This window comes from Anguilla rostrata, chromosome 4 (assembly GCF_018555375.3).
Source record: "Anguilla rostrata isolate EN2019 chromosome 4, ASM1855537v3, whole genome shotgun sequence".
NCBI lineage: Eukaryota > Metazoa > Chordata > Actinopteri > Anguilliformes > Anguillidae > Anguilla > Anguilla rostrata.
Genome location: NC_057936.1, coordinates 40,181,598 through 40,195,710, shown reverse-complemented (window position 1 = coordinate 40,195,710; position 14,113 = coordinate 40,181,598). Strand labels below are relative to the sequence as shown.

The 14,113-nt window shown below is 39.1% G+C and overlaps 1 protein-coding gene across 1 annotated transcript in view; it reads left to right on the top strand.

The window, feature by feature from the left end:
- Positions 1-10,630, top strand: part of LOC135253395 (fibronectin type III domain-containing protein 3B-like) — a 152,208-nt gene extending 141,578 nt beyond the window's left edge. Inside the window, exons 25-26 of the mRNA XM_064332644.1 lie at positions 18-145; positions 6,544-10,630. Of these exons, the coding sequence (XP_064188714.1) occupies positions 18-145; positions 6,544-6,855 (440 nt within the window). The 3' untranslated portion in view covers positions 6,856-10,630. The remainder of the gene's footprint in view (positions 1-17; positions 146-6,543) is intronic.
- The last annotated feature ends 3,483 nt before the right edge of the window (positions 10,631-14,113 follow it).

Sequence of the window (14,113 nt, the reverse complement as noted above, 5' to 3'; positions counted from 1 at the left end):
CCTCTGCTCTCCCCCAGCCCCCAGAGTGGTCCAGCTGGAGGGAAACATGTGTGAGGTCACATGGGAGACTGTACCACCAATGAGAGGAGACCCGGTCAGCTACGTCCTCCAGGTCCTGGTCGGGCGGGAGTCGGAATATAAGCAGGTGAGTGAAATAAGCAAGCAAACTCTGAGTAGAATTACTTTCAGAGGTCGGGCTGTTGTCTTCCACATAACTATTTTTTACTCTATTCCTCCCTATAGCAAACAAATATATTTCAGGGATGTAAAAAGTTCTCCATGACATAGCAGTTTGAGCTGGTCCAGGTTTTACAAGATGTAGATGCGCAGCCCGTGAAGAGACCACTTGCTGGAAAGGCCGGGAATGGCCAGGTCCATCCCTTTTTTTGCAAATTGTATCCCTCATGTTATTATTTTATTTGTTTATTTCTTTAATGCATATCATAATTTTAATAAGGGAAAAGTCATATTTAATCATTCAGTGCCCTCCATGGTGGAAACGGGGGTCTATGTATATAAAGTGCAGGAATGTCTACATGGTGAAACCAATATGTATTAAAATACCCTTTAATCAAATCTGAGAATCTACATTTTAACCATTTTTGAATTTTTTAAAAAGATTGTGGAGTACAGAGCCAGATCAAGCAAAATATGTCTTCATGCTAGACATTATGGAGGGCACTGTACGTGGGTAACAGGTGGATGCGGTTGGGGACCTGAAGGCTGGCAGTTCATACCCTGTGTGAAACACTGCATTTGTACCCCTGAATAAGATGCTTGGCCTGAATTGCAAAAAAGAAAAGCTATGCAGTTCCCCTGTGGAGGAGCCTCTGCTAAGCAGATGAATGTTAATATGAATAGTGTCAACTCACATGACTGTGCCAAGGACTCCAAAATGAAGAGTTGCCCTTCTTCTAACATCTGTCCCTCAGGGACACAGAAATTCTCATTCTTCTAACATCTACCCATCAGGGACTAAGTTCTGGCCTTCTTCCACTATTTACCCTTTAGAAAGTAAGGAATGTACTAGTACATGTATATTTTAGGTTTTTTGCAGAGAGTTTTCATTCTTCCAAAATTTGCCCATCAAGAGTCATCTTCTTTCCACTATTTGGCCCGAGTGAGTTCACTGGGGTTTTAGACTGCAAAGGAAAAACACTGGATATTTAAAACTCTGGTAGGAGACCTGGGCACCATAGCAACAAAAGATAGCCCCTTCATTGCAGTTTCAGCTGTGTGTCTGTGTGTGCGTGCGTGTGTGCGTGCGTGCGTGTGAGAGATAGAGAGAGAGAGAGAGGGGTACTTGTTTAATTGTGAATTGCTTTGGCAATATTGTTATATACAGCATACCAATAAAGCATTATTGAATTGAATTGAAACATTGAGAGAGAGAGAGAGAGACCAAAATAGTTGTATATAGCACTTGTGTAGCCTTAAATATCTCACCTGAAGGAGAATTGATTAGTGCTAATAAAGGTAGTATATTGTAGTGTGTAAATAAGTATTCTAATAAAGCTAAAAACACTGAGCTTTTCTCCAAATGTCAAGGAAGTCTCCCTAAACCAGAGTTGTGGAGCTGTATGTTTTCTTGATGATGATTTTGTTTAATTTCTGATGAAGAAATCTGATCTCTAGCATGTATTGTACTCTAGATGAAAGAACAAAATTGTTTCAGCCAGAGATTAAACTGAAACCAAGGACCAATTTTCGGAGTTGTAATCATTATTAATGTGCATTGCAGTTGCCAGCACCATCTAATTTGATTTTGGAGTTCACATTGTCTAATCTGATTTATCAGCAGTAGGCTGATGTGGCAAGGGATCGATGCTCCATTCAGCAGAACACTTGTAGTGTAGTCTGCTGCGTGCAGCACATCCTTGCCCACTTCAGTAGCTATTAATACTTCTAAGAGATCTAAGAGGACTCTGGATACTAGTGAATTGAAGTCGTGCTGTGCCTTTAAAAAATCAGTTTGGGCTGCTGTGCTGGCATCTTGTTATCCTGTCAAGACACCGTTCTAGTGAATGATCTCCGTGGTGACTAATCAAATCTGGACTGTGCTATTGTCAACTGTGGTCGACGGCCTTGCAGAGGCGATTCAAAATTGGCAACAAACGGCACCACCCAGAGAAAGGTGGGTTCAGTTTCTGAGGGGTTCGTGTTTCGCTGCTGTCTGTGTATACACACACATACATAAACTGTAATAGTGCACATGTTTCTTCTGTTGCCTACGAAAATGCCTCGGATTACAACTTATCGGTGGCAGAATAAGAATGTCGGAATGCAGGAGCTGACCATATGCTTTCTGTAAATGAATCTTTCGATCAATAAAGGCACAATTCCACCATTGCAATACTGAAATCCTGGCACTGTGTAAGTACCATTTGTCCACTGTTCTATTGGTCGAAATGGAAAAATTCATGATGGATGTTTTTCCCATTGGAAATATAACAGCCTTTTATTGGCTGTAATTGGTGGCAGGCTCAACAGCTGATGTAGTTTTCTATCGCATCGCATCATAGATCTTTCGCATTAACTCCCAAGCAGGAGCATATTGTGCATTCTCCCGTAACACGAGTGAGGAAATGTGCTATGTTCCTCACAGATTTATGGATATCATTCACAGTAATATAATGCGATTTCTTGTGGGTTCAAAAACCATAGACAAAGGAGTGAAGGAAGTGCTGCTGTTAAGGTTTATCAGTATCCCAGCAAGTTCATAAATTCTGTAGCATATCTGAGATACATATCTTTTTTGTGTGAACAGTCCATGCAAAAGGAAACACACCTGTGACCACCTGTCAGCCATCTGCTGTTTCTGTAAAATAGTAAAATATATGTGCTTGCAAATACCATGAAATAGAAGCTGGTCTGTGCTTTGGTCTCATATTTATCTTTTGATCTAAAATCCGAATGCCTTAAGATTATAGCAAAAATAACAAATTTCATGATGTCATTACCATACTTTTGGAGGGCACTGTAGCTACATTGGCTGGCTAGCAGTTAGCTAAACAAACATAATAATGTAGGTTAATGGTCGAGCAATACCACTGATGTAAATGGATTGTTGAGTCTATATCTGCTCTTAGGTTAATTTGCTGGCTTGCCATTTTCTGTATTGTTTGTAGCAATGTTCTTTCTTCACCTCCATGTTGCTGTTAAATTTTTGGAGCATTACATTAGACTTGAGCATTTATTATTATAAATGTGTTTGCCAGACATTTAGTATCCGGGGCAAGGATACTTATGGTTGTTAAACAGACTACGTGTTGAACCTTGCTAAAAGTTCCTAAAGTACGTATCTTCATGTGCATAATAGGAAGGTCCTTCATTATTAAGAGGTGACTCATGCCCATCATAAAGAGCCAGTCTAATAGGGTTAATATGGATTTTATTATACAGCATATTTCATACAGTTGTTCAGTCTTTGAGAGTGAATTTGACATTGGTAGAAGGGAATGAATAGGTACTTGTCTGTTGCCTGGGCCTCTTCATAACTTCTGATCTTATGAAAGCAGACTCAATGCATGGATGAAATGAGAGCTAGCAGCAGCTCTCTTGTTAACGAACAGAGAACAAGAGAAGGAAAAGATGGAGGGGTTGAAAAGCTGACATATCTACAGTATTGCATACAACTCTGCCCTTGAATTCTTTGTTCTATAAAACAGGCAGGCTGTACTTTCCTATTGTCTTCTGTTAAAAAAAATTGCATCATTCTGCCCAGATGAAGCAAACTGTTCATCCTATGGGTTTTTAGTGAGAGTGAAGTATCAGGCGCAGCAGGCGCTGCTATTGAAAATCTGACTTGAGAAAGTGTTCTGAGAATAAGTACTTTTTTTCTTTGGTTTGTACAGGGATCCTGGCCTTTCCTAAATTGTCTCACCGCTGCTGTAATGTACTTGTGAAATTTCAGGCCTCATTTTTCTTTCTCATTTTGAAAAATGTCTTGCTGATATCAGGGGAGAACTCGTGTCAGTCAGGTGTCATTACTTAAAGGCTGAATTCCAGGGACAGATATCAGTTTGAAAAACCAGTTTGCCTTGGTTGTCCAAGGCCATCCAGCATTCTTGGAGATTCATTCAATGAACAGATAGAAAGAGAGCACATAAAATAATCCAATGTGTTCCAATTGTTTGGTGAACTGTAGGGCCAAAAGTGTATTAGAAATGTAACTCAATGTCAAAAGTGCTCACACCCAGCAATGTTTAAATTGCCAAGACATTAGACACTGTGTCACCGTTGGGCCATGGTCTGTTACTCAATGAGTCAACATCCACCCACGGCCGTGACCTATAATCCTTGAGCTGTTGAAGTTTATGTACCTGGTTCACATGGGAATCAAATCTGCCGTGTTCTGCCATCAACATATTTTGACTGGACTAATTTGGTGAATGTGTGTAGTGTAGTGACAGCATGCTGGATAATGTAGTTGTGGGGAAGGAGCCACCATGGACCACTCAGCTGGTGTGGTGGTGAAAGAGGCTGAAATGTTTTTGATTTTACATCCAGCACATCCCAGGTGATCGCTATTTCATGTAGTGAAATGCATATAGGGTAATGTAGTCATTTTTTGTGGTAAAGCAGAAGGAGGCCCCCAAGAATTAACCAACCAGGTTATCTTGTGCACATGATTATTTCAAACTGCATTACCATTTAAATCCTCATATCGCACTGTGGTCATTGGATTGTTGCTATCACCTGATTGATTATAAGATTAGTAATCAATTGTGACCTTAATAAAAGCTGTTTGTTGACGTAATACTCCTGTTAGAGAATATTATGTGGACATAATATCAGACTCAAAAATATCTGAGGCCCTGTTCAGACCTGTACTTTGTATCCAGATGTATCCAGATTGTGTCTAGATTCAGTCGAGATGGATGTCAGTTCACACCTGGCATCAGAATGCGTCTCCACATGCATCTCGAGTGACCACTTGTGATCAGATCTCACTTCCCTGCTCAATATGCAAATAAACACGTACATCATTTCCGTTTGCAAAGACCAAACGCGTTGTTGTTTTTAACCGCCGGGAGGCAGCAATGTGTGCCTAGTCTGCCGGAAATTAAAAGAAGAAGATAATATTTTTAATATAAATAACTTTAATATGACGCCGTTGGCGTGCAAATGAGTATGTACTTCCACTTAAGCAGAGGACGTCAGTTGACTAGGCGGTCCTTCAATGTGGCCCAGGATGCATTCGTGTACACACTGCTAAAAGAATGTGGCCATATGCGACCCAGACCACCTCTGAATGTGGTCTGAGTGATCGGATCTCAATGCGTCCTCAATGCGTCTTGGGTGCGTTCACACCTGTAGTTAGAGCTGTCCACTTGTGATCGGATCACCCAAGACGCATTTTAATTACAGGTCTGAACAAGGCCTGAGTGACTGAGTGCTATATTTCCCTCCTGGTACACTGCCCACCAACAGAGTCAATTTATTTTCACAGCTTGCAATAAATCAGTACAGGCACAAAAAACAACCACGGACCAGCATTTGCAGACAAATACATTAATTGTGTTCTGAAATAACCCACAAGGGGGAATCCTCTGTCAGTGAAACAACAACAACAACAAAAAAAACATAATTGAGAACCAGACAGATGTAGGCCTTTTTTAGACCTATTTGCAGACATTCCACTTGAAAAAGTATCCAAATCCTGAATTACATGCATTTTCAGATATGCATGTAAGAAATGACACAGCAAGTCAAGTGAACTGACAGCATGTCCAAATACTGCCATGCTGGCACAGTTGTTGTGAGCAAGGTCTTAGAGGTACACTCTCAAGTAGGAGCATGGGAAAAATTGCATGTTTGAAATCTTCCTTTGGTTTAACAGTAAAATATTTGTACATGAAACATACAAGGTTGAATAGCTGCATAATTACAGTGCAGTCTAATAAATGCCCTTTCCATCAAAAGATTTAAAGATGTTACTGAAAAACTGGCTGCGTGCATTCAGGGGAAACCATGTTTCCTTAAACCAAATTACTGGTGCAGGAAAAAAGGCACTGCATTGATGCTTGGGGGGTTCTGGGACAAAGATGATTGAGTAACTGAACGTGGTTAAATTGAATTCATAGTTTAAATGTTGCATTTTTATTTCATTTGAGCTCATCATTTTAAGCCTACACTCCTGCAGACTATCAAATTGTTATGATTAGTCTTATTTAAGAATTTTTGTGCTCATAATGTAATTGCATTTTATGTTTTTGGCCCTCTTCCCATTGCTTAGAAAGAAAAAAATGTTACCACTGTATATATTATATTACTGAATATAAAAATATCAGCTGATTGGCTGTTCTGTGCACTGAAAGCAGCTTGTGACGGTATGGGAACACTACTGTCAATCGTTGTCTGTGCTTAATTATTAGCAACTGATCTTTATCACTGGGGAGGAGAGACTGACACGAAGGATGGATGACTGAATTGCAACTGAGAAAACTGAGAACGTGCTGAAATGCATGTTGGGTAATGCCCTTATTGTGGCAGAGTGGTGAAGGTGTTTGACAGTCTTTGTCTCCTTTACTCCCTCCCCAGGTGTTCAAAGGAGAGGAGGCGGTGTTCCAGGTCACAGGCCTGCAGTCCAACGCGGAGTACCGCTTCCGCGTGTGCGTGTGCCGGCGCTACGGGGGAGGCCCTCAGGAGCTGTGCGGACCCTTCAGCCCCGCCTCGCTCTTCTGTCCGCGCCAGACTGAGCTGGCACTGCCCGGGGAGCCTGGGAGCTCTGAGCTGGGCAAGGCCCACCGTGTCATCTCCACTGACGAACAGTTTGCGGCCGTCATCGTCCTAGGCTTCGCCGCCCTCTCTATCCTCATGGCCTTCATCTTACAGTACTTCATCATGAAGTGAAGGGAGAATCACCGCACTCTTGTGAAAGGACTGAGAAAAGAATGGGGAGTAGGGAACATGAGGTATAGTTTTTTTACTTTAAATCAACACATTTTATTCCCGTATGCATATGTATTTCTCTCACCCTGTCTCTCTCTCTTTCTAAATGTTACCTGTTTCTTTCTCTCTACCCTATCTGCATCCTCTCATTCAGACGTCTGACAATTTTATTTGTTGGTTGGTATAGACTTAACCTTAACAGAAGCCTTTACATTTGCTATGCATTGACTGGGAAAGAAAATTCTTAATAAAAAGCCTTAAAGAACCATGAGCAAAACTAGGCATTAAGGATATCTGAATTTATGTGTCAAACAGAATTTTCTCTCATGCATTGATGGCTTTTATCTTTACTGTTCTGTCTGGACTAGTTTCTACGTTCTCTCCCCACATCTGTCGTTAATGTGGGCTGTCTTTGCTGTGCAGTCACAGTTATTTACATGCAATGCTGCTATCCTGTGTTTTTAAAAGAGTGAAACCCTGTACTTTAACAAGTTTCTGTGAAGAGACATGCACATCAACATTATGTACATGCAGGCTGAGGAATACCCACATATACATAAGAGGAATAATATGGCATTTAATGTAAATGTCCTTAATGGCATGTTACTTCTTAAGACCAATATTAAGTGTATTACAGTAATTTGGTACTGTATAAAGGGGCCTCGGTTTGAAGAATCACAGAGTGGTGCGTTCAACGTTTGCTTATTAGCTACTTTGTTCAAGTGTGGAGCAGGTGTTTGCTTGTGGCCTTAAACTTTGACACAGAGAGAAAAGCTTCAATATGGTGTGCTGACACGTATTACCTTCTGCTCACTGTCTGGAGTGTGCCCTGCATCTTCATCACCTCACCTGTATGAAAAATATAACAGCCTAATAATCTGTCTCTCTCTCTCTCTCTCTCTCTCTCTCTCTCTCTGTTTTCTTAGGAGACTAACTATAACACTAGCGCACATTCCAAAGTAATCTCTTTAAAACCTTTTGCCAGCTGTGTTCTTCAAGAATAGCTGAACATATTTCACATTTAATTATTCCAAAGAGCATTTCCACCGTTTCCACTTTTTAGAAGGGCTTTTACGTCAACATTGAGGAAGAGAAGTTTTGAGTAGCAGAACACTCTTCTTTTCTGCTAACCACCCAAACCATCAGTTGCCTTTGCATTACCTCAGGGACACAGATTTAGAAGGGAAAATTTGAGGATTACATTTATTAGAGCTCCAAACCATACCTTTACTGTACATCACTGCCATCTTGATCATGGCATCCTGATTTTTTGCCCCTCCTCCCCCCTTTTAATATCACAGCTTCTGTATCTCCCTTCCCCATGGTTTACCTGCATTGCAGTGTCCACATGCAAAGATTTTCACTAGTTCAAAAAATACCTTAACCAAAGTTAATGCAAAAATAAGACATGGTTCAGTTTTTTAAGGTTATTTATATTGGATAAAGTACTTTAAATGGCAATTACAGTGCAATCTTCATTTATTTATTTTTAAAAGATTAAGCTGAGTAGCAATATACTCTTCCCCCTTGTAATATGTTTTTTCCTGTTTTTATGTTGATTTAATTTAGATTCATAATTATAGTTCAGCATTCCAATAATCAGTAACCTTTTCTGTATTTTTGACGTAATGGTTGTTGTTGCTGATGATTGTTTTAGCTTTTCCATTAATTGACAACATGTAGCACATTCAATGTCAATATCATTAAAGACAATGTTTACATGTAACCAAAAGCGTATTCATCTCCTTTCAAATCTGTTTTATCTTCATAGATATGTAGCAAATGTTTACCAAGGTTATCGTTTTCTGTAACAGGATTCAATTGTAGTAGCTCAATTTGGAATATGCTATGAAAGTGCGGCGTCATCTACGTAAATATGTACGTGGTAATTACATAACAACTGATTAATGACACTCAGTCCAAATAAAATGGTGCCTCCCATTAGTTCACACGGCATCTCACCTTTCCGACGACGCCAAAACTAACAAAGCATGGTAAACTGCAGTACAGCATATCCCGTGCTAATGTTTTCTGTTTGGTTTCTTGTTAATGTAAGTGAATTACAATTTATCACGGACTGACGTTAACAATGATAGCCCTCTTGGCTAAGAAACAGTCTTCTTAATCTTTCCTGGACCACTTTCCTGGTCATTGCAGTGTGGGCAAAGGATCAAGGGTAAGCATGTTGACATCAAATTCCAGTGATGTAGGCACTTTCATGGCATTTTGCAAAATGGCATTCTAAAGCCTATATCATACCATTTGCCAAATCTAAGGCATTTCCACTTCATTTTCATTTATATTTAAAGGCTTATGTGACAAATGTTTTAAATGACAGTTTACCATTATATTAGACTGTTCTCTGATATAATTGCCATTTTTTTAAATGGAATGTGCCATTTAATTGTTTGACCCCTTTGAAGGGGTTTTTCTTTCACACTGAGAAGAAAACAATCCTTGCAATCAAATAATTTTTTCACAGGGGTTTTTGTTTGTTGGGTTGTTTAATTTCCTTTTATTTTTTCATAGTTCCAGAGAACATATCCAGTATTTTGGTAATGTTTTTTTTTCATTACATATAATATGTTGGTTATACAATATCTAACAGAAGTGAAGCACTTTTAAAGAAAAACTGTAGTCTTTATCAAATGTATCATTTAAGGATATTGCTTTAATTAAGCAGTGCATTGGTCACACATCTTTCAGTGCTGTTGCATAAGTAGCAAGGAACTGTAGAGTTCTGTGCCAAGGTGCACACAAAAAGGAAGAAATGAAACTAGTAACTTCAAATTCTAGTTGTACTGTACTGTGCCTCTTTGGCAGATGTTTTTTCCTTTTTTTGGGGGGTGGGTGGGTGGGGGCCAGGTTCCTGTTGTGTAAGGCCGTGGGACGAAGCAAAATAAGTTCCTCTACCGAACAGTATCTGGGCATCATCACTAACATCACTAATTAAAATATTGAATTTTAAATACAAGCGAGTAGCATGGCCAGTGAACATCACATTGAGTATTAAAATACACAAAAAGGGATTACTGTATTTGAGGTACTCTTATGCTAACTAAATAATGTTGCTACAAAAAGCAACTAATGTAGTTATGTCCAGCTATGTAACAATATCAAATTGCTCCCATTAATTTCCAGTAGGAATAGCCTGTCTATTTCGCTAGGTGCTTGCTATTTCAGAATATTGTAAGTTTCATATTTTTCATATTTTCAGCTTTTTTATTTGCTCAACAGAAAATACTCCTTGCATGCCATTGTAATTCATCACATTATTATTAAATGTTCTACCTTCTGGTCAAGGAACTTATTTTGCACTACACTGTTTTAGTGGAGTAGAGACTTTGCAAATTCAAAATCCATTTTTTAATAATGATATTCAAGGTGCGTGGGGAAAAAATCTGAAAGAAATGTTGGAATAGGTTTTTCCCAGCAACCTGACATGCTTTTACAGGACATGATTTGAAAAATGTATCAGTACTTCTCCCTCTCAGATTAAAAAGGAAAATATTTTTACCTCAAAAAACATTCCAAGTTTTCATGATTCACAATTTTTGAAAATTATCTTGTATTAAAATTCAATTCTTGTATTGTACATTTTTAGACTTGCATTATATGAAAATTACTGCAATACCAATTGTATAGTTTTTTGCAAATGCTGTCCGATGTATGTAAAACTTTACCTGTAGCGTATATGTAATATATTTATGCCCAATAAATGTTTCAATTTTTCTGATATTGTGCTTTTTTTGTGTTTGTACTATGAACCCAGAGAAAATCATCGGATGTTGTCATGTATGTCTGTTTCATCACCACCAAGGGTTTGATGGAGCCTCCATTTCAAGCCACATGTCAGGCAGTTGTACAATTGTGTCACCGGCTTGTCAGAATGACTGGTCTATTAAGAAATATTCAGTAACACGCAATTCCTTGCACCCACACCCGCCAGCGGTTGACAACATCGGGTGACACCAACAGGCGACCGCACCGGATGTCACCAACCCTAGTGACACCACTGATCCCAGTAGTCACACTTCTCACTGAAATCTGCATTCTCAAGCATGTGATGTCTCAATACACCAATTTAATTCATTTCCATCCCTTGGAATCATTGCCACATCACCTTGTTTTCCAAATAAGTAGCATTAATTTTGTTGCTAAAAATCCTTAAAAGTTTCAATTCACCTGCATCACCTCAGCAAACTATTGTTAATGGGATCTCCATTAGAATTTTGTTTTTCTTCTATCAGCTTTCTAAATATATAGTTGATTTTTTTTGGAGGTATGGTGGAGTTTTACCATTCACTGTCCTGGAGCCTATCAAGGTTTGAAATTTGATGTAAGCTGTAAGGAACAGCCAGTGAAGTGAGATGATGAAGTCACACTAAAAAAATTAAAAAAAAATAAGTACAGGTTTATGGCTTAGTGGTAAATGTCACAGTCTACAGTCTACAGAATAATGTAGGAGACTCCAGTGGATGCACAGTACTGTCCAAGGCAGGAGTGGTGAGAGAAGACCAAATTTCCTGGCCTCACCAGTAACTGGATAGGGGACCTGAGAACAGTTCTGACTGCCATGCCCTGATGCCTGTTGTGAGAGATGATGTTCCTTTGAGTAGCCAGCGTATGGAGTTCACAATCAGTCTCAGCACTAGTGAGTCTTAAGGGCCAGAGATGGTGAGTTGGCATCATGATGAGTGCGAGCAGCATGGCGTGTGACGGGGGAGGGATTGGGGCAATGGGCTGGAGAAGTCAGGTGACAACTGAGTGGGAGTGAGTGGAGTGGTGGATGTTAGTGGGGCTCAAGTGAGGCATGCGGATAGTTACTTGCACTCCTCGCGATCTTGCACAGCGCGTAGTGTGACAGCTCACGGTGGGATCAGGCCCAGCTACACCAGTCAGAACAGTGGTGACAAACATATCCTATATTTTTGCATGTTCTTTCAGAAGGTTGTTTTGATCTGATATGGACTTTATCTGAGCATGCAGGATAATTATTATCTCTTGCACCTGCACTTACTGCAGGCAAAAAGGTTAATAAAATCCTCATCTCTGACAACTAGAAACATGTCGCATGACTTGGATTTCATAATTTCAGTTTGAGAGGCCAGAGAGACCGCCTTGTCTTTGTCTGACCAAGTCTTTGGCCAGACAAAGCTGATGAAAATCTGCACTTTAAACATTTAAAAAAACATACATAGCCAAAATACATGCTTCATAAACGATGATATAACACCTTCTTATACAACATGTAATGCCAAATGTGACCACCAACAATGTTACATGGCTAATTGCTAAAAGGATCACATAAAACATGCTTTTGTATAATACTTGACTGATGGAGACATGAATCACGATGTCACTTGATGTCATGAAACAATCCAAATCAACCCCAGAGGAGTAAGACTCCTGTTACAATGTCACTCTTGTATTATCTTATTATTATAAATAATGGATAAGAGGGTGCATAACAGAAATACTCACTTCATGGAGAGTGCAAGGCTAAAAACATTGAACTGGCAGACTCACCTTCTTGATACATGGCAGGCCTCATCTCATTTTGATTCTCTTGACTACTGGCTGCAAAACTACCTGGCAAATAGCATATTGCATGAGCCAGAACCATAACTGTAAATGTAATAAGAGCTGGACGTCCAGATTATAAAGTGGAGCTCTTCAAACAGTGTCCCATGCTATCTGTAATCATGCTGTTTCATATCCCCTTATTATGTATTATGTAACTTTGAAATGACTGAAAAATAAGAATTGCACTTAAAGAATTGCACTTTTTTTTTTTTTGCAACAGCACATTGTATGCATATTTACATCATAATTAGGGCGCAATTAATAATCCACGATTTTATAACCTTAACCTCAAAGTCGGCAAAAGCCTATGCCACTGATCATACCCCTGTACTCTGCTGGGTGATGCTTATCATGCCCCCTGAGGTGATGTCATGACCATGAAGTAATGATTTTGATCATAATGCTTCTGTGCAAGGGTTCAGTTGCAAGTGGCAACAGTTTGTATTGAGAATATCCAGACCAAGAAATAAGCTAAAATTACTGAAAGAGCTCCACGTTACCTGATGTCAAATAATACTTGAATATATATATATCAAACCATAACATCTCTGCACAAGCTGCTTTGGAGTTAATTGAACTATATTTTCTTACTTTACACCATAAATCCCTTGATGCCAGCCATTATCAGGTCATCATAAACAGTGTATATATCCACAGAAGTCTTCATATCAGAAAGGAACTCACTGGGCTAATCAAAATATCTATTACAACTGAATAAAATAAATAATATTATGATTATTATAAAACATTAAAACAACATAAAAACACATGTAATGTTTGTTTCTATCTTGTATCCATTTCTTCCAGTATGAGCAGCTATTCAGGTAATTACATCCCAGACTATGCCCTGACTATACACACCACAGTCTGGCTGCAGTTACCATGGATAAAATTAGTGATTTAATTTCATGTCTCGTCTGTCTACTCAGAGACTGAATTGTTTCTCATCTTCAGAAAAAAGAGTCCTGAAATTCTTTTACCGGGATTAAATGCTGGAGTAATGGAACTGCATTGGTGTACTTAAAAGAATAAATAATGGATAGACATAATGACGTTCCTTTTTGCAAAAGCAGACTATTTAATCAATGCTTTCTGGTAACTAGCCAAATGATGTAGCACTTGCAATCTATTGAGGTAGGTATTGAAGGCCGACATGAAAGGGTGCTGTCACATGACACACAACATGGTTGTTTTATGTACTGTAGGCCTATGTGGTAATTGGAGACCCTTGTAGTTTGGAACTGAATGAACTACTTTGTCAAACAGGGGTATCGCATATTTTCGTTGCAAAAAGAAAAATTTAATAAAAAACGAGGGGCCTAATTTACTAAGCCATTTAGCATGTGCAAAACCTTTAAGCACATGCAAAACTAATAACACAACCAATGACTGGTGCAAAACAAATACCATGGCCATGTTATTGGTTTTGCATGTGCTAAAAGGTTTTGCATATGCTAAAGGACTTATTAAAACAGGCTTCAGGAGTACTTAATAGGTGCTTGAATAAAAAATCCTGGGTCCAGTTGGGAGCAGTACAGGTCCATAATTAGGTGAAATATGACATCCCTTGGCCCCTGTTATATAAGGGACAAAATGAATGATGCAGCATATACAAACCAGTAACAAATCCACC